At 44.5% G+C, this 24,788-nt stretch overlaps 1 protein-coding gene across 1 annotated transcript; it reads right to left on the bottom strand.

The window, feature by feature from the left end:
* Window positions 1-20,191: 20,191 nt before the first annotated feature.
* On the bottom strand, window positions 20,192-24,182 carry LOC123054171 (cyclin-B2-1). Its single transcript, XM_044477879.1, has 11 exons — window positions 23,839-24,182; window positions 23,664-23,743; window positions 23,486-23,576; window positions 23,322-23,378; window positions 23,090-23,249; window positions 22,876-23,004; window positions 21,646-21,735; window positions 21,321-21,542; window positions 21,028-21,126; window positions 20,728-20,906; window positions 20,192-20,620 (listed from the first exon to the last, which is right to left on the bottom strand). The coding sequence occupies exons 2-11, from the start codon at window positions 23,722-23,724 to the stop codon at window positions 20,482-20,484; spliced, it is 1,227 nt and encodes a 408-aa protein (XP_044333814.1). The 5' UTR covers window positions 23,725-23,743; window positions 23,839-24,182; the 3' UTR covers window positions 20,192-20,481.
* Window positions 24,183-24,788: the final 606 nt, after the last annotated feature.

The following is a 24,788-nucleotide window of genomic DNA, read 5'->3' as shown; positions in this document are numbered from 1 at the left end:
GAACGATTCTAGCTCCAGTGACCGTACGATGTCCATCCAACGGCCGTAGTGCTTCTTCAACCTCTGGTCTTCTTGCTCCAGCCGCCCAAAGCAGCGTCGGTCGTGCCGCATGCTCCTGACTCCCGTGGTCGGCTGTGCTGCCGCGGAGGCCTCACCGCCCCCTACTATTCCCACCGCTGGCCAGGCCCTGCGGCGACGGCAGCCTCACACCGCGCGGGCTTCCACTGCCGCGTCTTCCCCCGCTCCGCGTCGTCCCCTTCCTAGGCCTCGCCATCGTCCACCGCCGTGGTGCTCTCCGCGCGGCGTGGTCAACGTGGTCAAGGAACGACTTCCATTGGAAGAGTACTGTACGTGGAGAGGCTGACAGCTGGGTCCACGGCCACAGCCCAGTTTTTTTGTGATTTGCCAAGTAAGTCGCTTTGTCAAGCCTGTTGGGCTGCAAATCTTTTAAGACGAGGAGAGCTTTCATTCGGCTGGCCGAGAAAATGGCCCATCAGTAATGAGAAATGGGCTGTACATTTTTAAAACACATCAAACCGGCAATTAGTTTCAAATATCTTTTTTTTTCATTTCGAGATTTTAAATTACATTAATTTTTATGCGTGGAGAATTTGTTGGATTTTATATTGATATACATTTATTTTTAAAATCAGTTTGAATGTGAGTCGAAATTTCGGGATTAAAAACAGTTCGGACCGCACCGAAATATGCAAAATTTCGTATAATTTTTTAACCGTGGCCACAATATGGGCTGTAATGCTAACAAAAAGAATATGGGCTCCAAAAAAACCTTAAATTAGCAAATGGGCTGTAAATTATTAGAAATAATGGCAGATGGGTTGTATGCTGTTTTCCACAGATTTGAGGCTTTCCTAAAAAAAAGGTTGACGCACAAGCAGTGACTGTTGGATGGCCATCCAACGGTCGTCGTGCTTCTTCAATCTCTGCTCTTCCTGCTCCAGCCGCTCAAACAAGCGCCGGCGGGACTGCCTGCTCCCTCCTCCCCGCGGCCGGCTCTGCTGCCGCGCAGGCCTCACCGCCCCACCGTACTCCCATCGCTGGCCTAGCCATCCCTCTACTCACCCACACCTGCTGTTATTCTCCGGCGACGGCAGACGAACCAGTAAACCCTCGTACAGTCGTACTCCCCTCCGCGTGGGAAACAACTGCCGAGTCTTCCCTGCCTCCGTGTCGTTCCCTTCCTAGGCCTCGCCGTCGTCCACCGCCCTGGTGCTCTCGGCGTGGCCTGGTCAACGTGGTCAACGACCGACATGCATCTGAAGTGGACTGTACGTGGAGAGGCCGACAGCTGGGTCCACGGCCGCACGCAAGGAAATGCCTCCTTATTACGCGCAAAATAATGATTCCTCCACCTGACATCAGGGACCCACCGAAAGGGCCTCTGTATTCCGCGAAAAAACGTTACCGCCGCTGACAGCTCGGACCCACCAGCTATATCTTCGCACGCAAGGAAGTGCCTCCTTATTACGCACAAAAAAATGAATACTCCCCTGTTAGCTGGGACCCAGTATAGTGGCAGGCTGACTTGTGGGCCTACTAAGTTGACGGGGACGGAGGGCTTTGTCAACTTAGTCAATATGCACGATTCTAGCTCCAGTGACCGTACGATGTCCATCCAACGGCCGTAGTGCTTCTTCAACCTCTGGTCTTCTTGCTCCAGCCGCCCAAAACAGCGCCGGTTGTGCCTCGTGCTCCTGCCTCCCGTGGCCGACTGCGATGCGGCAGAGGCCTCACCGCCCCTACTACTCCCACCGCTGGCCAGGCCATCCCTCTACTCACCCACACCCCCTGTTATTCTGCGGCGGCGGCAGCCTCACACCGTAGCGAACCAGTGAACCCTCGTACTCCTCTACGCGTGGGCATCCACTGCCGCGTCTTCCCCGGCTTCGGGTCGTCCCCTTCCTAGGCCTCGCCGTCGTCCACTGCCCTAGTGCTCTCGGCGCAGCGTGGTCAACGTGGTCAAGGAACGGCTTCCATCGGACGTGGATTGTACGTGGAGAGGCTGACAGCTGGGTCCACGGCCGCAGCAAGGAAGTGCCTCCTTATTACGTGCAAAATAATTATTCCTCCATCTGACAGCGGGGACCCACTAGACGGGCCACCGTATTTCGCAAAAAAAAAAACGTTTGCCCCTGACTGCTGGGACCCACCAGCTACATCTTCGCACGCAAGGAAGTGCGTCCGGGCAAAAAAAAAGATTCGCCCCCTGACTACTGGGACCCACCAGCTACATCTTCGCAGGCAAGGAAGTGCCTGACAGTCGGGACCCACCTGGTCGAAGCGTACGTAGCGTTGTCATTCTGGCCGCGAACGTGTATGTACATATATACTGGTGGATGTAGAGGCGCGCACGTGTCGTAGTAGAGGCGCGTACGTGTCATAGTAGAGGCGCGCATGTAGCATGTACACGTACGTACAGCGGCCAGGGTGCAAGAAAGAAAATACGGCCACGTATGTGTACATATGGGCGGGGTCTCGAACGCCTACTCGCGCATACGTACTGCCAGGGCTCGTGTACATGGCTGGGTCGGAACGGAGAAACAACGTCGTCGTCGTGTTCATGGGGAGGCAACGGAATGCGTCGTGTTCATGGGGAGGCAACAGAATGCGTCGTGTTCATCGGGAGGCAACGGAACGCGTGGGAGCCAACCGGCTGGGTCGGAACGGAATGCATGGTCGTGTTCATCGGGAGGGCTTGGACGGAACAGGCGATGGAAACGAGGCCTGACGTAACGCACAACGGAGGAAACGAACCTCCTACGTTCGGAACGGGGTCCTGTTGATCGGGAGGGGTGTGGCATACCGCAAAACGGAGGTAACGGACCTCCTACGGTCGAAACGGGGGTCCTGTTGATCGGGAGGGGTGTGGCGTACCGCAAAACGGACAAAACGGACCTCCTACGGTCGAAACGGGGGTCCTGTTGATCGGGAGGGGTGTGGCGTACCGCAAAACGGACGAAACGGACCTCCTACGGTCAAAACGGGGGTCCTGTTCATCGGGAGGGGTGTGGCGTACCGCAAAACGGGACTCCACGGGATACTGTTCATCTCCACCGTCGACCTCCTCCAGCCTCCACGGGCTACCGTCGACCTCCTCCAGCCTCCACGGGCTCCTGTTCATCCAGCGTCCACCGCGCGCTACTCCACCGGCTACTGTTCAACCACCCCTCCACGGGCACCCCTCCACCATCTACTGTTCATCCAGCCCTCCACACCACGGGGTCCTGTTCAACCACCCCCCACGGGCACCCCTCCACCGTCTACTGTTCATCCAGCCCTCCACCACACCACGGGGTCCTGTTCATCCAGAGGCAACGCCACCGCTCACTGTTCATCCAACCCCCCCCCCCCCCGCAACACTCACTGTTCATCCCAGAGGCAGCATCGATCGGCTTCAGTTAGCAGCAGTAGCGAAGGAATCACTCGACCGGGTTCAGTTAATAGCCATCGATCGATTGCTCGGGTTCAGTAACGCGTAGCCTGCAGTGCAATCGCTCGGGTTCAATTAGAGCCCAACGCCTCGCTCAGGTTCAGTTAGAGCCAACACCTCGCACACACGCGCGTACGTGTACGAGAGAAACGCGCATCGCTCGGCCCCCTACCTCCCACCGTAACCGGGAGCTCCCCAAAATTTTCCTCGCCCTCGCTTCTACCATGGTTTTTTCCGTCATGGACGGCCCAAAGAATGTCATGCAGCTGCGTCTCCGGCCCGCCCAGGACAGAAAGCCCATTTTCTGTCATGATTTTTTGTCATAGAAGTAGGAGCCCACCACATCTATGATGATACCGGGTTTTGTCACAATTATCGTCATAGAAGTGTCATATGTATGACAGGAAAAAAATTTCGTTCGGCCCAAAATGTCACGAATGTGTCTTTTTTTGTAGTGTTGCAATTTATCATAACATCAGAAAGAGTCTATGTCAGAGCTTTCTAGCAAGTCCACATACTCAACTATCATTTAGTCTTTCATAATTGCTAACACTCACGCAATACTTGTGGTTACGGAGTTTTAACCGGACACAGAGAAAGATAGGGGCTTATAGTTTCGCCTCCCAACCTTTTACCTCAAGGGTAATGTCAACAATAATAGTTCATGCTAACTTACATCCAATTATATATATATATATATATATATATATATATATATATATATCAGGATCTTTCCAACACCCTGTGCTTGCCAAAGGATAAAATGTAAAAAGAAAAGGTGAAGATCACCATGACTCTTGCATAAGGTAGAAGATAATAAAAGATAGGCCCTTTGCAGAGGGAAGCAGAGGTTGCCATGCGCTTTTAGGGTTGGATGCACAAAATCTTAATGCGAAAGAACGTCACTTTATATTGCCACTTGTGATATGAACCTTTATTATGCAGTCCGTCGCTTTTATTTCTTCCACATCACAAGATCGTATAAAGCTTATTTCCTCCACACCAATCAATCATACATATTTAGAGAGCAATTTTTATTGCTTGCACCGATGACAACTTATTTGAAGGATCTTACTCAATCCATAGGTAGGTATGGTGGACTCTCATGGCAAAACTGGTTTAAGGGTTTTTGGAAGCACAAGTAGTATCTCTACTTGGTGCAAAGAATTTGGCTAGCATGAGGGGGAAAGGCAAACTCAACATGTTGGATGATCCATGACAATATACTTTATCTCAGATATAAGAAAACATAACCCATTACGTTGTTTTCCTTGTCCAACATCAACTCTATAGCATGTCATATTTTAATGAGTGCTCCCAATCATAAAAGATGTCCAAGATAGTATATTTATATGTGAAACCTCTCTTTCTTTATTACTTCCTATTAATTGCAACGATGACCAAAGCTATGTTTGTCAACTCTCAATAAATTTTAATCATCATGCTCTTTTTATGTGAAGTCATTACTCTCTATAAGATCAATATGACCTCTTTGTTTCTTTTTATTCTTTTCTCTTTTCTTTTATTCACTCAAGATCATAGCAAGATAATCAAGCCCTTGACTCAACACTAATCTTTATTATATAGCTCACGGACTCGATTACATAGAGTGACCATAAAGCAAAACTCAAAACTAGATCATACCAAAACTTTATTCTACTAGATCAAGATACTACTAATAGGATCGAACTAAGAAAAACGGTAAAGATAGGAGATGTGGTGGTGATACGATACCGGGGCACCTCCCCCAAGCTTGGCAGTTGCCAAGGGGAGTGCCCATACCCATGTGATTATGTCTCCTTTGCTGGTGAAGGGATTGTTGATGATGTAGGCTTGTCGTCCATCTTCCAAGGCATAGGCTCACCATCATAGAAGGATGATCGAGTCTCCGGGATCCTTAAATCTGCAGCCAAACTCATCCTTTTGAATCTATATTCATACTCACAGTTTTGGTTTTGCAGGTCATAGATTTGAGCTTGGAGGTGCTCGATTTTCTCGTGGAGCTTGAAGATGGCCTCCCCAATGTCCTTGGCATCCAGCTTGTGGTTGTTGGTGAACTTCATGATCATTATGTGATTGGAGTCAAGTCCATGCTCCACCATCTCCTGGCACTTGAAAACTTGTTACTCCATTGCTTCAAGCCTTGTCTCCATGCTTCCGGTCCTCCGTGGTCCCTCAACATCGTGGATGTGCAGCAACCCATCACGCATCTCAATGGTTTGAGGGTGTTGCAGCACCTCCGCGAGGTAGGGGTTGATGACCTTCTCGAAGAACTTGTCCTTGGGGGCGCTTGGAGACGTCATGATGATCTAGATCTGTCAGAAAAACAGCTCGAAACGAAAACATAGGATATTTGCATGATACAGGAGTCAAAACCTTCGGGATATTATATAATGAATTTTTACCGACCAAAATACGTATCGTGCAAGAAAACGGAGTCCGGAGAGCACACGAGGTGCCCACGAGGTAGGGGGGCGCGCCCAGTAGGGTAGGGCGCGCCCTCCACCCTCGTGGAGGCCTCGTGTCCTTCCCGGACTGCTTCTTATTTTTCTATTTTTCTAAATATTCCAAAACGGAGAAATATTGCCATTAGAACTGTTTTGGAGTCGGCTTACTTACCGTACCACATACCTATTCCTTTTCAGAGTCTGAAACGTTCCAGATAGTGTCCCTTATGTGTTCCTCCGGGGTTATGGTTTCAATAACATTGGTTTCAACATTTATAGGATTACCTGAGATATAATGTTTGATTCTTTGACCGTTCACCACCTTCGGATTTGTGCCTTCGAAGTTGTTGATTTTTATGGCACCGGAACGATAGACCTCCTCGATAACGTAAGGGCCTTCCCATTTAGAGAGAAGTTTTCCTGCAAAAAATCTTAAACGAGAGTTGTATAGCAATACATAATCACCTACATTAAACTCACGCTTTTGTATTCTTTTGTCATGCCATCTTTTAACTTTTTCTTTAAACATGGCATTCTCATAAGCTTGGGTTCTCCATTCATCAAGTGTGCTAATGTCAAATAACCTCTTCTCACCGGCAAGTTTGAAATCGTAGTTGAGCTCCTTAATAGCCCAATAAGCCTTATGTTCTAGTTCGAGAGGTAAGTGACATGCTTTTCCATAAACCATTTTATACGGAGACATACCCATAGGATTTTTATATGCAGTTCTATAGGCCCATAATGCATCATCAAGTTTCTTGGACCAATTCTTTCTAGATCTATTGACAGTCTTTTGCAAAATTAATTTGAGCTCTCTGTTGCTCAATTCTACTTGACCACTAGACTGTGGGTGATAAGGAGATGCAATTCTATGATTAACATCATATTTAGCAAGCATTTTTCGGAAAGCACCATGAATAAAATGTGAACCACCATCAGTCATTAAATATCTAGGGACTCCAAACCTCGGAAAAATAACTTCTTTAAGCATTTTAATAGAAGTGTTATGACCAGCACTACTAGTTGGAATAGCTTCTACCCACTTAGTAACGTAATCAACAGCAACTAAAATATGTGTGTATCCATTAGAGGCAGGAAAAGGTCCCATATAATCGAAGCCCCAAACATCAAATGGTTCAATAACAAGTGAATAATTCATAGGCATTTCTTGACGTCTACTAATATTACCAATTCTTTGACATTCATCACAAGATAAGACAAACTTACGGGCATCCTTGAAGAGAGTAGGCCAATAAAAACCGGATTGCAATACCTTATGTGCAGTTCTATCTCCGGCGTGGTGTCCTCCATAAGCCTCGGAGTGACACTTGCACAGGATCTGTTCCTGTTCATGCTCAGGTACACAACGTCTAATAACACCATCTACTCCTTCTTTATAAAGATGTGGGTCATCCCAAAAGTAATGTCTCAAATCATAGAAGAACTTTTTCTTTTGCTGGTGTGTGAAACTAGGTGGTATAAATTTAGCAACGATGTAATTAGCATAATCAGCATACCATGGAGCAGTACAAGAAGCATTTATAACATTTAATTGCTCATCAAGAAAGCTATCATCAATAGGTAGTGGGTCATTAAGAACATTTTCTAACCTAGACAAGTTGTCTGCAACGGGGTTCTCAGCCCCCTTTCTATCAATAATATGCAAATCAAATTCTTGTAACAAGAGAACCCATCTAATAAGTCTAGGTTTAGCATCTTTCTTTTCCATAATATATTTAATAGCAGCATGATCAGTGTGAATAGTTACTTTAGAATCAACAATATAAGGTCTGAACTTATCACAAGCAAATACAACTGCTAAGAATTCTTTTTCAGTAGTAGCATAATTTCTTTGAGCATTGTCTAGAGTTTTGCTAGCATATTGGATAACATTTAATTTCTTATCAACTCTTTGCCCTAGAACAGCACCTACAACATAATCACTAGCATCACACATAATTTCAAAATGTAAATTCCAATCAGGTGGCTGAACAATAGGTGCAGAGATCAATGCTTTCTTAAGTATTTCAAATGCTTCTACACAATCATCACCAAAGACAAATGGTATATCTTTTTGTAATAAATTAGTCAGAGGCCGAGAAATTTTTAAGTCCTTAATGAACCTCCTATAAAAACCGGCGTGACCAAGGAAACTTCTTATACCTTTGATGTCCTTGGGACATGGCATCTTTTCAATAGCATCAACCTTGGCTTTATCAACTTCAATACCTCTTTCAGAAACTTTATGCCCCAAGACGATACCTTCATTAACCATAAAGTGGCACTTCTCCCAATTCAAGACAAGATTAGTTTCTTCACATCTCTGCAAAACTCGATCAAGGTTGCTCAAGCAATCATCAAAAGAGGATCCATAAACGGAGAAATCATCCATGAAAACCTCACAAATCTTTTCACAAAAGTCAGAGAATATAGCCATCATGCATCTTTGAAAGGTAGCAGGTGCATTACATAAACCAAAAGGCATACGTCTATAAGCAAAAGTATCGAAAGGACAAGTGAAAGTGGTCTTTGATTGATCATCGGCTGACACAGGTATTTGAGAGAAACCAGAATAACCATCTAGAAAGCAAAAATGTGTATGTTTGGATAATATTTCTAGCATTTGATCAATAAAAGGTAAGGGGTAATGATCCTTTTTAGTAGCCTTATTTAATTTGCGGAAATCAATTACCATCCTATAACCCGTAATAATTCTTTGCGGAATCAATTCATCTTTATCATTAGGAACGACAGTAATACCTCCCTTCTTAGGGACACAATGGACAAGACTTACCCACTGACTATCAGTAATGGGATAAATTATACCTGCCTCAAGGAGCTTTAGTATTTCCTTTCTTACCACTTCTTTCATCTTAGGATTCAGCCGTCGTTGATGATCACGAACTGGTTTGACATCTTTCTCCAAATTTATTTTATGTTGACATAGAGTGGGACTAATGCCCTTAAGATCATCAAGAGTATATCCAATAGCAGCACAGTGCTTCTTCAGAGTTTTCAATAATCTCTCTTCTTCATGCTCTGAAAGGTTAGCACTAATAATAACAGGATATATCTTCTTTTCATCAAGATAAGCATATTTAAGAGTATCAGGTAACGGTTTAAGCTCAAACACGGGATCACCCTTGGGTGGAGGAGGATCCCCTAGGATTTCAACAGGCAAATTGTGTTTCAGGATAGGTTCCTGTTTAAAGAATACTTCATCTATTTCCCTTCTTTCATTCATAAACATATCATTTTCATGGTCTAGCAAATATTGTTCTAAAGGATCACTAGGAGGTACGGCAATAGAAGCAAGACCAATAATTTCATCCTTACTAGGCAATTCCTCTTCACGGTGTTGTCTGCTAAATTTAGAGAAATTAAACTCATGAGACATATCACCCAAACCAATAGTAACAACATCCTTTTTGCAGTCTATCTTAGCATTAACAGTGTTCAAGAAGGGTCTACCAAATATAATGGGACAAAAGCTATCTTGTGGGGAACCAAGAACAAGAAAATCAGCAGGATATTTAGATTTCCCACACAAGACTTCAACATCTCTAACAATTCCCATGGGTGAAATAGTATCCCTATTGGCAAGTTTAATTGTGACATCAATATCTTCTAACTCAGTAGGTGCAATATCATGCATAATTTCTTTGTATAAGTCAATAGGTATTGCACTAGCACTAGCACCCATGTCACATAAACCATGATAACAATGATCTCCTATTTTAACAGAAATAACAGGCATGCCTACCACAGGTCTATGTTTATCTTTAGCACAAGGTTTGGCAATTCTAGCAGTTTCATCACGGAAATGAATAACATGCCCATCAATATTATCAGACAAGAGATCTTTAACAATAGCAATATTAGGTTCTACTTTAACTTGCTCAGGAGGTGTATAGGCTCTAATATTTCTTTTACGAACCACAGTTGAAGCTTTAGCATGATCCTTTATCCTAACAGGGAAAGGTGGTTTCTCAACATAAGCAGTAGGAACAATAGGATCATTATAAGTGATAGTCTTTTATTCAACTTTAATAGGTGCAGCTACTTTTACTTTTATGGGAGGATGATATTTAAACCACTTCTCCTTAGGGAGATCAACATGAGTAGCAAAAGATTCACAGAAAGAAACTACTATCTCAGAATCAAGACCATATTTAGTGCTAAATTTACGGAAAACATCGGTATCCATAAAAGATTTAACACAATCAAACTTAGGTGTCATACCTGAATCCTTAACTTCGGCGAGATCCCAATCTTCAGAGTTGCGTTTAATTCTTTCCAATAAGTTCCATTTGAATTCAATAGTCTTCATCATAAAAGAGCCAGCACAAGAAGTATCGAGCATGGTGCGATTGTTATCAGAAAGCTGAGCATAAAAACTTTGAATAATTATTTCTCTTGGGAGCTCATGATTGGGGCATGAATATAACATTGATTTAAGCCTCCCCCAAGCTTGAGCGATGCTTTCTCCTTCGTGAGGCAAAAAATTATATATATAATTGCGATCACGATGAACAAGATGCATAGGATAAAACTTTTGATGAAATTCCAATTTCAATCGTTTGTAGTTCCATGACCCCGCATCATCACATAGCCTATACCATGTAAATGCATCTCCCTTCAAAGATAAAGGGAAGACCTTCTTCTTAATAACATCATTGGGTATACCTGCAAGCTTAAATAATCCACAAACTTCATCCACATAGATTAGGTGCTCATCCGGGTGCATTGTTCCATCTCCTGCAAAAGGATTAGCTAGCAGTTTTTCTAACATACCCGAAGGAATTTCAAAGTAGACATTTTCATTTTCAGTAGGTTCAGTAGGTTGAGGAGCAACTCTTTGCTCTACTGGTCAGGGTGAAGATACCCCGAACAAGCCCCTCCGAGGATTACTTTCCATAGTAACAAGTGACAGTAAATTTCAGCACACTATATAAATTTTTCCTTACCAAATTCCACCTACCAAAGGCGCTTCACTCCCCGGCAACGGCGCCAGAAAAGAGTCTTGATGACCCACAAGTATAGGGGATCTATCGTAGTCCTTTCGATAAGTAAGAGTGTCGAACCCAACAAGGAGCAGAAGGAAATGATAAGCGGTTTCCAGCAAGGTATTCTCTGCAAGTACTGAAATTAGAGGTAACAGATAGTTTTGTGATAAGATAATTTGTAACAAGCAACAAGTAACAAAAGTAAATAAAGTGCAGCAAGATGTCCCAATCCCTTTTGTAGCAAAGGACAAGCCTGGACAAACTCTTATATAGAGAAAAGCGCTCCCGAGGACACATGGGAATTATCGTCAAGCTAGTTTTCATCACGTTCATATGATTCGCGTTCGGTACTTTGATAATTTGATATGTGGGTGGACCGGTGCTTGGGTGCTGCCCTTACTTGAACAAGCATCCCACTTATGATTAACCTCTATTGCAAGCATCCGCAACTACAACAAAAGTATTAAGGTAAACCTAACCATAGCATGAAACATATGGATCCAAATCAGCCCCTTACGAAGCAACGCATAAACTAGGGTTTAAGCTTCTGTCACTCTAGCAACCCATCATCTACTTATTACTTCCCAATGCCTTCCTCTAGGCCCAAATAATGGTGAAGTGTCATGTAGTCAACGTTCACATAACACCACTAGAGGATAGACAACATACATCTCATCAAAATATCGAACGAATACCAAATTCACATGACTACTAATAGCAAGACTTCTCCCATGTCCTCAGGAACAAACGTAACTACTCACAAAGCATATTCATGTTCATAATCAGAGGAGTATTAATATGCATATAGGATCTGAACATATGATCTTCCACCAAATAAACCAACTAGCATCAACTACAAGGAGTAATCAACACTACTAGCAACCTACAGGTACCAATCCCAGACTTAGAGACAAGAATTGGATACAAGAGATGAACTAGGGTTTGAGAGGAGATGGTGCTGGTGAAGATGTTGATGGAGATTGCCCTCTCCCGATGAGAGGAGCGTTGGTGATGACGATGGCGATGATTTCCCCCTCCTGGAGGGAAGTGTCCCCGGCAGAACAGCTCTGCCAGAGCCCTAGATTGGTTCCGCCAAGGTTCCGCCTCGTGGCGGCGGAGTCTCGTCCCAAAAGCTTGCTTATGATTTTTCTTCGGACGAAAGACTTCATATAGCAGAAGATGGGCACCGGAGGGCCAACAGGGGGCCCACGAGGCAGGGGGCGCACCCAGGGGGTAGGGCGCGCCCCCACCCTCGTGGACAGGTGGAGGCCCCCCTGACGTATTTCTTCCGCTCAGTATTTTTTATTATTTCCAAAAATAACTTTCGTGGAGTTTCAGGACTTTTGGAGTTGTGCAGAATAGGTCTCTAATATTTGCTCCTTTTCCAGCCCAGAATTCCAGCTGCCGGCATTCTCCCTTCTGTAAACCTTGTAAAATAAGAGAGAATAGGCATAAGTATTATGACATAACGTGTAATAACTGCCCAAAATGCAATAAATATCAATATAAAAGCATGATGCAAAACGGACGTATCAAAGCTCTCGGACTGTCGCGGCTTTGCCCGCACCGCGACAGTTCCAACATAAGATATTCATTGTGCCCGGCGATCCTCCTCGCGGGAGGTCGCCGATCTTGCATCATTGGGTTTGTCGAGTGCTCCAACTTTCTTCAAGGCATCTTTGTCAGGGTTCGTGCGAGGCCTCTTCGGGTCTTGTTTTGGCGGAGGGCTTACAGGCACAGTCGAGGTCGGAAGAGGAGGGGGGTCTGATGTCTACTACACAACCTTCTTCTTGTAGACGTTGTTGGGCCTCCTAGTGCAGAGGTTTGTAGGACAGTAGCAAATTTCCCTCAAGTGGATGACCTAAGGTTTATCAATCCGTGGGAGGCGTAGGATGAAGATGGTCACTCTCAAGCAACCCTGCAACCAAATAACAAAGAGTCTCTTGTGTCCCCAACACACCCAATACAATGGTAAATTGTATAGGTGCACTAGTTCGGCGAAGAGATGGTGATACAAGTGCAATATGGATGGTAGATATAGGTTTTTGTAATCTGAAAATATAAAAACAGCAAGGTAGCAAGCGATAAAAGTGAGCGAAAACGGTATTGCAATGCGTTGAAACAAGGCCTAGGGTTCATACTTTCACTAGTGCAAGTTCTCTCAACAATAATAACATAATTGGATCATATAACTATCCCTCAACATGCAACAAAGAGTCACTCCAAAGTCACTAATAGCGGAGAACAAACGAAGAGATTATTGTAGGGTACGAAACCACCTCAAAGTCATTCTTTCTGATCGATCTATTCAAGAGTTCGTACTAGAATAACACCTTAAGACACAAATCAACCAAAACCCTAATGTCACCTAGATACTCCAATGTCACCTCAAGTATCCGTGGGTATGATTATACGATATGCATCACACAATCTCAGATTCATCTATTCAACCAACACAAAGAACTTCAAAGAGCGCCCCAAAGTTTCTACCGGAGAGTCAAGACGAAAACGTGTGCCAACCCCTATGCATAGGTTCATGGGCGGAACCCGCAAGTTGATCACCAAAACATACATCAAGTGGATCACGTGATATCCCATTGTCACCACGGATAAGCACGGCAAGACATACATCAAGTGTTCTCAAATCCTTAAAGACTCAATCTGATAAGATAACTTCAAAGGGAAAACTCAATCCATTACAAGAGAGTAGAGGGGGAGAAACATCATAAGATCCAACTATAATAGCAAAGCTCGCGATACATCAAGATCGTGCCAAATCAAGAACACGAGAGAGAGAGATCAAACACATAGCTACTGGTACATACCCTCAGCCCCGAGGGTGAACTACTCCCTCCTCGTCATGGAGAGCGCCGGGATGGTGAAGATGGCCACCGGTGAGGGTCCCCCCCTCCGGCAGGGTGCCGGAACAGGGTCCCGATTGGTTTTTGGTGGCTACGGAGGCTTGCGGCGGCGGAACTCCCGATCTATTCTGTTCCCCGAAGTTTTAGGGTATATGGATATATATAGGCGAAAGAAGTCGGTCAGGGAAGCCACGAGGGGCCCACGAGGGTGGAGGGCGCGCCCAGGGGGTGGGCGCCCCCTGCCTCGTGCCTTCCTGATTGCTTCCCTTACGTACACTCCAAGTCTTCTGGATTGCTTCCGTTCCAAAAATAACTCTCCCGAAGGTTTCATTCCGTTTGGACTCCGTTTGATATTCCTTTTCTTCGAAACACTGAAACAAGGGAAAAACAGGAACTGGCACTAGGCTCTAGGTTGATAGGTTAGTCCCAAAAATAATATAAAAGTGTTTAATAAAGCCCATAAACATCCAAAATAGATAATATAATAGCATGGAACAATCAAAAATTATAGATACGTTGGAGACGTATCAGGGTCCTTCGAGGACTGCAGCTGAACTAGCGTAGCCCCGCCCCGGGGGTCGTCTGGAAGTCGTTTCCGATTTTCCTCCGCTTCCTGCATAACAAGATCATGATCCGTCATGCCTTCTGAATCTCGTGCCTTGTTGTTCTCCCTCTCGCCACGACCAGAGAGCCCTCCCCAGCGTCCTCCACGGCGGCCCCTGCCACGGCCCCCACAAGGGCCTGATCCAACGTTCATATTCTAGGAGGCCCTAAGATCCTTGAAGTACAGGGCAGAAGGAGGATGGATGCCGTCGCCATGCTCCTTGTACACCTGTCCTAGGTGCCCGCAAACCGTGCACCAGTCAGGGAGGCGCTCGTATCTCACGCGGTAGATCTGCCTTTTCCCGTCTCAGATCATGGACACATCGTTCTTGAGAGGCTTGTGCACATTGATCTTCACCCAAACTCGGTAGAAATTGCCAGCAAAATCTTGAGTGATTGGCTCCGAGAACAGGACTTCGCCAACCCTTGCTGCTAGTGGTTTAACAAGATGTCCGTACAGATCCGGAACATCATGGATTTGGATCCATATGTTGATAGTATCAAGGGTGACCTCTGTAGGTTTTGTGATTCCGTCATAAGGCTCGATCACCACCGCGTTCCCTCTGAAATTCCACGGGCCATCCTGCATCACGCGCTCCCAATCACCAAGACAGAAGAATTACATAGTGTAGAGGTTGCCTTCTAGAGGGCGAAACTTCACATCGTGGGCCAACGCATGTTCTTGAAGAACCGGTATTGACTATATGGCTTGTCGATGTGAACCCTAGCCACCGCCATCCATCTAACAGCTTCAGGCGGCGCCTACTTTTCATCAAAAACGACATCGTCAAGGTCCTCCTCTCGAAGCCCTAACTCAGCCATCATCTTCTCCACATCCGATGCGGTGTTGGACCCAGACGCCTCATCCGCCTTGGATCCCATCCTGCAACAAAGCTTGAACCCTAGTCCGAAGAACAGATCGGACCTTGCGAACTAACCCTAAGCTGTCTTCTCACCCCAAGGTGTCGGTCAAGGCCAGGCAGCGATACTAGATCGCCCCGTGATCAGCCCGAACCAGCAGCCGAGAGGGGGTCGGAGGAGGGAAGCAAAGTTCTCGACGGCGGCGACAAAATCGCCTCCGGGAGGAGAAACCCTAGCTAGAGGGAAAAAACACTAATGGCTTGCGAAATCCATCTGTTAACTGGTGCACACCCCCTACAGCAGCACTATGTACAAAACAGGTAGAAAATGGGCAGGCCCATGTAATATTTTTCCGACAGTTTTGTAGGTTCTGCTGGTTTTTTCGGGCAGCTTTTATTTTTGTTTACCAGCACGGGGTTTTTAGATGGTTTTTGTTTGGCTTTCACTTGTTTTATTCCCTTTTTTCATTACTATTTTCAAAACTCATAAACTTTTTTTAAATCCATGAACTTTCCCCAAAATTCCTGATTTTTGTGTGTGAACTTTTTTCCTCAAATTCGTGATCTTTTTTATCTCAAATACGTGAACATTTTCAAATTCTTGAACTTTAACTTTTTCCTCAAATCCGTGAACCTTTTCTCTTTTTATGTTAGGGTTTTCATTTATTTTTTTTGTTTTTTTTGAAATCATGATCATATTCCAAAACGGTGCCTTAAGCACCGGTTTCTTCACTTTTCGCAAACGGACGCACACCCCCATGCCACGGTGGGTTGGCCCGTTTTCCTTTTTTCTGTTAAAAAACAAAAAGGTGTGTGCAGAAGGAGTTCGAAGAGCAACGCAATAACCAGTAGGACAACGAAACACTTGTACCTACATACTTCTTTTTCTTCTTTTGTTCTTTCTCCAGGTCGCGAGAGCCCCCGGTTTTAGGAAGCTTAACCGGTTTTCTTTCGTTCGCTTGTCAGTTTCCAGACGGCTCTGATTCGGTTTTTCTTGTTTCTTTTTTTCTTAAATGCGCAAACTTTTTTCAAAGTCCATGAACTTCTTTCAAAATAGATGATTTTTTTAAAAAATGCTAACTTTCTTTCAAAATCAGATGATTTTTTTTCTTTCAAATTAGTATTTTTTTCCAAATTCGATGAATTTTTTGAATTTTGTGAACTCTTTTTAAAAATAATCGATAGAAAATCAAATTTGATGAACTTTTTCCAAATTTGAGGAAAAAACTTCAAAGTTGGTGACTTTTTTTTCAAATTCAATGAACTTTTTTTTGAATCGATGAACTTTTTTCCCATTTTAGTATTTTTCAAATCTATGAACGTTTTTGAACTCACGAACATTTCCTTTTTTATGATTTTTTTACCATTTTTATTCAAAAGTCAACAGTTAACCGGTCAAATATCAGCCGATCAACCGTCGAACGAAAGCGATGAAGGTGTTCGCTGTCGAGCGATTTCTGCCTTGTGATGGGCCGGCCTATATAGGAGCAGTCGCGTGGGCGCACTAAACATGATGTCCCATCTCTCAGGCAGTTCATGGGACATGAAGGAAGCGAAATCACTAATTAAGGAGTACTTTTTGCAAAGATCACTTCCACATCCCTGAATTGCGACAATGAAGCGAAAACACTAATTAAGGAGTTTTCCCTTTTTCTTAGATTCTTTTATTTTAAAACGTTCTATCTCTTAAACTGTGCGTCCAAATCTTGAACCGTCTTCACCGTTGGATTCCTCTCGTCCATATCTTGAAAACTAGATCTCATGTTGATAGGTTTCGAGAAACGTTTTTCATGAAAAAATAGAGGAGATTACCAAACCGGGAGCACGTTTTTTCCTTTATGAAGAGGCACGAGTGTGCCTCTCGCGGGAGCAAGCCCGTGCCTCCATGAGAAATAAATTCGTGTCTCTTGTGGAAGAAAAAAACGCGTTTTATCGTGAGAGGCACGGTTGTGCCTCTCACAGACGCAAATCCATGCTCCTCGTGCAAGAAAAAAAATGAAAACACATTTTTTTTCTTTTGCGAGAGACACAACCGTGTCTTTTGCAGAAAAAAAACACATTTTCCCCTTTTCTGAGAGGGCTTCACTAGAAGTAAATCTATGCCTCTCGCGGAAAGAAAGAAAACACATTTTTTCCCTTTCGCGAGAGGGATGACTGTGCTTCTCGCGGAAGCAAATCCTTGCCTCTCGCAAAAGAAAAAAACACGATTCTTTCCTTTTCCGAAAGGCACGGTTGTGTCTCTCGCAGTAGCAAATCCATGCCTCCACTAGAAGTAAATCCTTGCCTATTGTGCAAGGAAAGAAACACATTTTCCCCTTTTGCGAGAGGCGAGAAGTTTATATGTGCCTCCCGCGGAAGAAAAAAATGAAAACATATTTTTTAGGGAGAGTTTTTTGGGTCCAAAACCTAAGAAAACCCTGGGGGGAAACAAAAAGTTCATCCAAAAGCCCAAAACGCGTACACACACAAAAATCCGAAGAGAGCCTCAGGGCGTGATACATGGCGGCTGACGAGAGGCCGCCAAGTGGCACTCACCCAGCCCTCTCAAAATGACCCTTGCGGAGGCTCCCGAAGGAGTACTAGCTCATTACTTGCGCTCGGAAGGAAGGGGGTTTTAGTTGGGCTTTCTGTAGTATAGGGTCCAAATGCACCACAAACCTTCAAATTTTCCACCTAAGTAACAGCCCCTAGGACATCAGCCCAGTTTCGAGAGCTGAATTTAAATAAACAGCCAAGAATGATCCAAACGGCAATCTAACGACCGAAATCTCTAACGGTGTGAGAGGGCTGGGAATCAGTTCAGTTTTACCGTCCTAAAATTTTTGGACTGTTGACAGACATCAATTAGAATTGGTTATGAACCCTTAACATACAACAGTTTTCTTGAAGTATTCTAATTTCTAACATTGTCCTGCCATGGGCTTCATATCAGGTCCTGCTCATACAAGAGACATTCATGTTTCCTCAAGATTGGGAATAGGTGGAAAACCAGGAACACTAGTAGACTGCCCGTGCGTTGCCACGGGCTTTTTAAAATTTACATCGCTTGCATCTTAGAGAAATAATGATAGAAAGATGTTAAGTTCATCAGTGTTCATTTGGTTATATTGGAGAAATAAGATAACATCCCCTCAAACAAATTTATTTTTATTGATAAATGAATTCCCTCCTGCCTATGTGGTTGACCTGGAAGGCAAAGGAGAATTTCATAACATGTATATGGTATCTTGCTAGAACAAAAAAATTAACTGATATATTTGCCTCAAAATCAGAATGGATGACAGAAATTCCCACAGAAAATATAGCATGCGATTACGAGGATTGTAATAGCACACTAAATCGTATTTCTGAATGTGTAGGACTACAGAAGTGTTATTTCTTTGGAAAAAAATGGACAGAACAAATGAGGATGGTCCAATGCAGGTTCTGCCGCTTCTATTGTACACGTGTTTTTATACAAAATCTGTTGGAAAAAAAAAGGAACAAAATATGTTTGAGTAGGCAACAGTATGTTTTAGAAGATGATGACTTCCTAATATTGAAGCACATAACTGGACTCTACTAAGCAGTGGCAAATGAATCATAGGTACAGGAAAAGAGTGAACAAATAGGTATTATTTCTGTTACTCACAGCCTACATGTACAACATTAACTTACATTGCCGGGGGTGTACAAGATGGCAGGAAAATAGGACATACAAATGGAACTTAGCATTTTTTTTCTGTCCAATTCGAGTAGCCATTGCAATGATGTATATACAGCTCGCATGATGTTCTTTGCGTCACACGCGGTTTCTCGCACTTGTGTGCTGATGGGCGATGAAAGGCCATATCTATACTAGTGTGTGCTTGGTGGTACTCTGTGTTGATACTCCGAATCAGTCTTTCACCGTGAATTAGTTATGCTACTTCCCGGTTTTCTGTTGTGATCTCAACCTATATTACACGAATTTTCAGTGTTATGCACTTGTCCAGAATCAATTACACCACTGTTAAATTGAGCAACTCTGGTTGTTCTCCATGTTTTCTTTCTGCCATGCATAGACAGCGTCCTTAGCCTGTTGAACGAGAGTCGATTAAGTGAGAGCATAAATTAGTGGAATGAATGAGGATGATGATGTGGATTATTATTATAACTTGAATAGCCCATAAATACCAGTTAGTACGTAGTAACAGCCACAATTATTCTATTTTAGTGCCCTCAAGTAACTGATGGATTTAACCACCGAAATCCCATCAATCCATTCGTTTGGTCACATTCAAACTTAATTAAGTAGAGGTGTGTCTGATCAAGATTCCGCTTCTCAGCTACAAAAAAAAGGCCCCGCTTCTAATATTTTAGAACACAACATTAGGTCCACCTTATTCGTTAATCTCCAGCCCGTCACTTGAGCAATATGAGACTAAAACCTGTAATATCTTGGAATAAAACAGAAGATTCATCTTATATATGTTGGTCTCCACCTCATTGTTTCAACAGTGTGGGACCAAAACTTCTTGCACTAGGTTTGGAATTTTCATAATTCAGTAATGGGGCTTCATACGTGGTATTATGAAATTATAGCGACCCCCTTTGTTTCAGCTTCTCTTTGAAATGTCGTTGGGACATGAGTTTTTGAAAACCAATGACTAGAAAATTCTAGGATGGCTAAAAAAATAATCTATGAACATAATGTCATGAATTTAACCCGTCCCACCAAGTACCAAAGCACATTATGACATAGTAGGCAGTCTATTACGGTTCCATTTAGGATCACAAACCTTAGTTTTTTTACATGTTTTTTACCCCTCTTGGCCACAAATGTAGCTTAGCTATAACATATATATTTGGGACGAAAACACCATAGTTGGTCTTACTATCAATCTAGAAAAAAAAAACTACAAACATGATCAACGACAAATTGTGAACGAAACAATTGTATTTCATGAATCCAACAATTCAAACAGCAACTGAAACATCGACAGATAAGAAAGATAGGTTTGTTGCTTCATTTCATGCAGGCAAATGCTCTTTACAAGGTTCCATGGCACTCTTTAACGAAGGCTAAATCATTATTAGCCGGAGCGCAACTTAACGACTGAGTACTCGGAGCGTCGTCCACGAACGATCATACTAAGATTATTACATCGCCACAAGCATGTTGCAAACCTGCTGCACTTCTGTGCAACATCAGCAAGATGTTTCTGCATGTTCTCAGATGGATACTTAAAATCTATCAAGAAGGATAGATTGCTCTAGATTGTACCGGAAGTTTCATCCCCCCAGCAAGAAGTGCGCAGGCTCCACTTTCGCCACACAACCAAACTTGAATGCACTGTATTTCCTGTGGACGCCTGTAAGCTTCCCCCCTGCGGCCTTCTGGTGGAATTGTACCATCATTTTGGAGCACTCACTGTATTAAAAAACAAGCCAACAAAGGAGCAGATAAGTCAGCATACATTCCTCCTAATGGCGCACATGTTTCTAGATACAGTTAGTCATGACAGAAGGCAAACTTACATGAGCTGATCTCTAGTGTATCTGCTATGTGTCTCACAGATCTTTGTCCACTGCCAGCAGCGATTGATAGCACACTGTGCAGTGTAAACTGCAGCGGCAGCAAGCAGCGAAGGGCAGTACTTGAGCATTTGGTATTCAACCAGGCAGAGCTCAAGCATGAAGAAAGAAACTAGCTGTAGCTGTGATTCACAACATGCATATGGCGTTGTGTCAGCCACAAATGCAAAATGTTATTTCTGTAAATTTTTCTGTTTAAGTACGGAAGCACTAAGCAGAATTCAGAAGGTTACGATACTTCACCTGCTTGTCAGAATCAGCTGCCTTCAGGAACCTTCTCATAAAAACATATGGCGTTGGTACAGACATGTTGTATTCCAGAGTGTTTAGGACCGACTTTTCCTGCTCAAACACAGAAGCTTCACCCCTATTAGTACGGAACAGATAATAGCCAATTGGCTACTCTAAAATACAGTAGAAGCTGAAGAAAACATTCAGAAAACATCTGCGGTTGGAAAGCATGAAGGAATTTTGGATAGATACGCAAGGACTAGAAGCAATGAGCATGATGAGCATACTGTATTGAATGATATTACCATTTCAAGAATCTGTCCTTTAGTGTAAGCTCGGTCAGAAATGAGCACTAAATCTTCAACAACCGGAACTGAGACTTCCTCATATTTACAAGCAAGAAGCATAGCTGTCACTCCAACTAACTGCAACTTCTTCCTTGGCACCACTTGTTTTTCCAAGTATCTGTCTATTATGTTCACGGTAAGAAAGAGTGTCTCATCCATCAACTCAAACTTGTAATGAACCTATCAAGTGAGAAAACAAATATAATGAGTCCCAAAACACAGTTGTTCCAATGGGCACAAATCTATAGGATAGAGAAGGCTCAGGGTTTGCAGGCTTTTCTACCTCAATGAGCCAATCTATCAGAATAGCTCTCATCTTTTCATTTATGTCTTCTTGACTGGACATGTAATCAGGACGCACACAGCTCATTTTCTGCATAAAACCATAATGGTACAAGGAAATACTGAAAAGTTAAGGAGGCCAAAACCTTCAGTGTACACAGAACAGGAAAAAGAGTATTCTAGCACTTGCTTTTCAGTCATGCCAATGGGCACAAATTGCTATCAGCTGTCATAAAAAAAATGTTTTCCATCTTGATTATGATCACAATTTATCATGATCGTATACTGGTTTTAGGTAATACTGAGAAGTTAAGGAGGCCAAAACCTTCAGGGCACACACAACAGGAGAAAGAGTATTCTAGCACTTGCTTTTAAGTCATGCCAATGAGAACAAATTGCTATCAGCTGTCATAAACAAAACTATTTTCCATGTTGATTATGGTTTGCATCAAGAATATCACAGTTTACTATGAGTGTATGTGGTTGAATTCAGTGGTTCAAAGGTAGTACTTGATCTGAGGCATGATAATAAGAAAGCAAAATTGTTGTAGAATCATATCAAAAACCTATCTTCGGACCAACTACTCTGATTTTCACTCAAAATCTACGAACCTCAAAACTTTCATTGGCCCGTTGTCCCTTACTGTCATACCGGTCACCCGAACCAAAAATTTCGAAAGTTTATATTCACATTAGTTGCTCACGGCACTTAGAATACCAATCCTTTTATTTTAAGACATGCATCTTTTTGTTAATGCATTTCATTAAATCATACTTCCTCCGTCTGGAATTAGTTGTCGCTCAAATGGATGTATCTAGCACTGCGTTTGAGCATCAACTGATTCCAGACCGAGGGAGTACCACAATAAAAATATTGTATAATGTGTACTGATTACAGGATTCTGGTCAAATTCATTAATTTTCTTTGCATGGGCCTACCTTTAATCATTAAAGCGTAATGAATCCGGCATTTCTTTTGTTTTATTCCACAAAAAGATTATGCAGATCACTTCATTTTCTCTGTAGAACTTGTAAATCTCTTCGACATACTACAATTAAATTATTGTTTAATGTGTACTGATTACAGGATCTTGGTCAAATTCATTTATTTTGTTTGCATGGGCCTACCTTAATTCATCAAGCAGAATGTCAGTCATAGAAAATGCAACATTTGTTTTGTTTTCACAAAATGAAGATACACATTATGTGACACTGATGGCCAATAGATCACCTCATTTTCTCTGTAGAACCTGTAAATCTCGTCGACGTACTCAGTTGCGGCCAGCGGATTCCCGGAGTCGGCGCTGTCGATGTCCATGAGGGATACATCATCCACAATATCCTCCTGTTCGTCCTCATCCTGCAGTATCAAACACAGCAGTGAGCAGGAGCCACCCCCTACTGATAAACTAAACAGTGCTAATCATCACAAAGCGTATGTATACCATGTCAGTATCGTCGTCGACCGACTCGATCTCTTCATCAGTGTCAGCGGTGTCGTCGGGGATGGGCTCATCCTGGGGATCAACTCCGGGTTTTGCTGCATCAGCTGCGGTAGCCAGATGGTCAAGTTGTTCTCTGTTCTCCAATAAGAGGGCGAGTTTCCTGAATTAACAGAGTGGTATCAAACCAAGGCCCCAAGAAACGTGAGAGCACAAGAAGAGGGAGCGCCCTTACCTCGTCATAGGACGATGCGTCACCAATGCTGGCTTCTGCTCATCCCTCCGACTCTTCCTGGAAAAAAGAAAGGTAGGACACGCCCGGATTACATCTCGATCCAAGAAACATGGGGGAGAACAAAAAAAAGAACATTTTTTTAACAGATCGGGCGAGGGGATTACTCTAGCATCGGCTTCTTGGCGACGGCGCAGGGGTACGGGTGAGCCCCCGCGAGGTTGTTGAGTTCCTTGAGCGGCCTCCGATTCCCCATCTCTGCAGCGATCAAGGACAGATCAAGAGATCAGAAAAAAGGGGGAGATCGTGACGGCGCAGGCGTATATCTGAACCAAGGACCCGAACCTCGGACGCTTGGCACGGGCTTCGCCAACACCGGCCTCCTGTTCTCCCCGGCCCTCTCCATCGCCGTCGCCGCCGGGCACCTAAACAAAGAGAGAGGCCACGCGGCGGCGTCAGGATCCAGGAACGGAAGGCGCGATTCAAACGCGGCCGCGAATCGGGACGGCACGGCACGCACCACGGGGAGCGGGAGCAGCAGGCGGCGGCTTTCCTCGTCCGATCCGGGGCTACGAAGGCAGCAGCACGCCCATGCGAAGAGGGAGCGGAGGCGGCGGCGGCGTTAGAAACAGGAGGAGCGGGTACGAACAATGGCAACGTCCGTCTCTCCCCTCCCTCACTCTCTCTGACCGACCGCGTGGGGATTGGAAGACGGGGGGAGGGGGGAGGGATAGATAGAGCGAGCGAGAGGGATCGGGAAGGAAAGATTTGGGATTTGAGCGATTTGTTTTCTTTTTGTTCCGGGCTGGGGCTGGGGTTTGGGTTTGGGGGAGAAACTAGAGAGTGTCACGTACGAGAAAGGAGGGGGTTTGTCTGCCTCCGCCGCGGAGGGGTTGGATTTGAATCGAGGGGAGGGGGGAAGGCGTGCCGGGGAAGGGGGCCAACGGCCAACGGCTAGTGGGCCGCCGCTGGACTGGGTGGAGTTGGGTCGGACGGACAGGGCCGCCCGGCCGGTGACACGTGCCCGTAACGGTCGCCTACCGCCACGCGCGTGTGCACGTGCTTTCGAATTCTTCGGCCTCGGACCTGGGCCAGTTCGGTTCGGGCTCCTGCGTGCCGCCGCGGTGGCCTGGTAAAACGCACGCGGGGCCGAACGGAGCGGGCGGGGCCACGCGTCGGTCGGGACAAACGGAGCGAGTAACCACACGAGAATCGAGTCCGCTCTCCGGTGCGACGCATTGGCACCCGCTCCCCTCCACTGGAGAGGATGGGCGGGATCGCACGCACGGTCCGCCACCCGGGTCAGGCCAGCGGCACGCAGGGCGGCGTGGCGTGGATTGCACTGTTGACATGCACAACCTCGGTGCTAGAGACGATGGACGTTATTGCGTCGATGAGTCGTCCAAATGGTTTTTTTTAGGATCAACGCTGCCGCAGTTTTATTTAACCAGCATAGCTTGGAATGTCGTC

The sequence above is a fragment of the Triticum aestivum genome, chromosome 2D (assembly GCF_018294505.1).
Source record: "Triticum aestivum cultivar Chinese Spring chromosome 2D, IWGSC CS RefSeq v2.1, whole genome shotgun sequence".
NCBI classification, from domain to species: domain Eukaryota; kingdom Viridiplantae; phylum Streptophyta; class Magnoliopsida; order Poales; family Poaceae; genus Triticum; species Triticum aestivum.
This window is presented reverse-complemented; position numbering and strand designations above follow the sequence as displayed.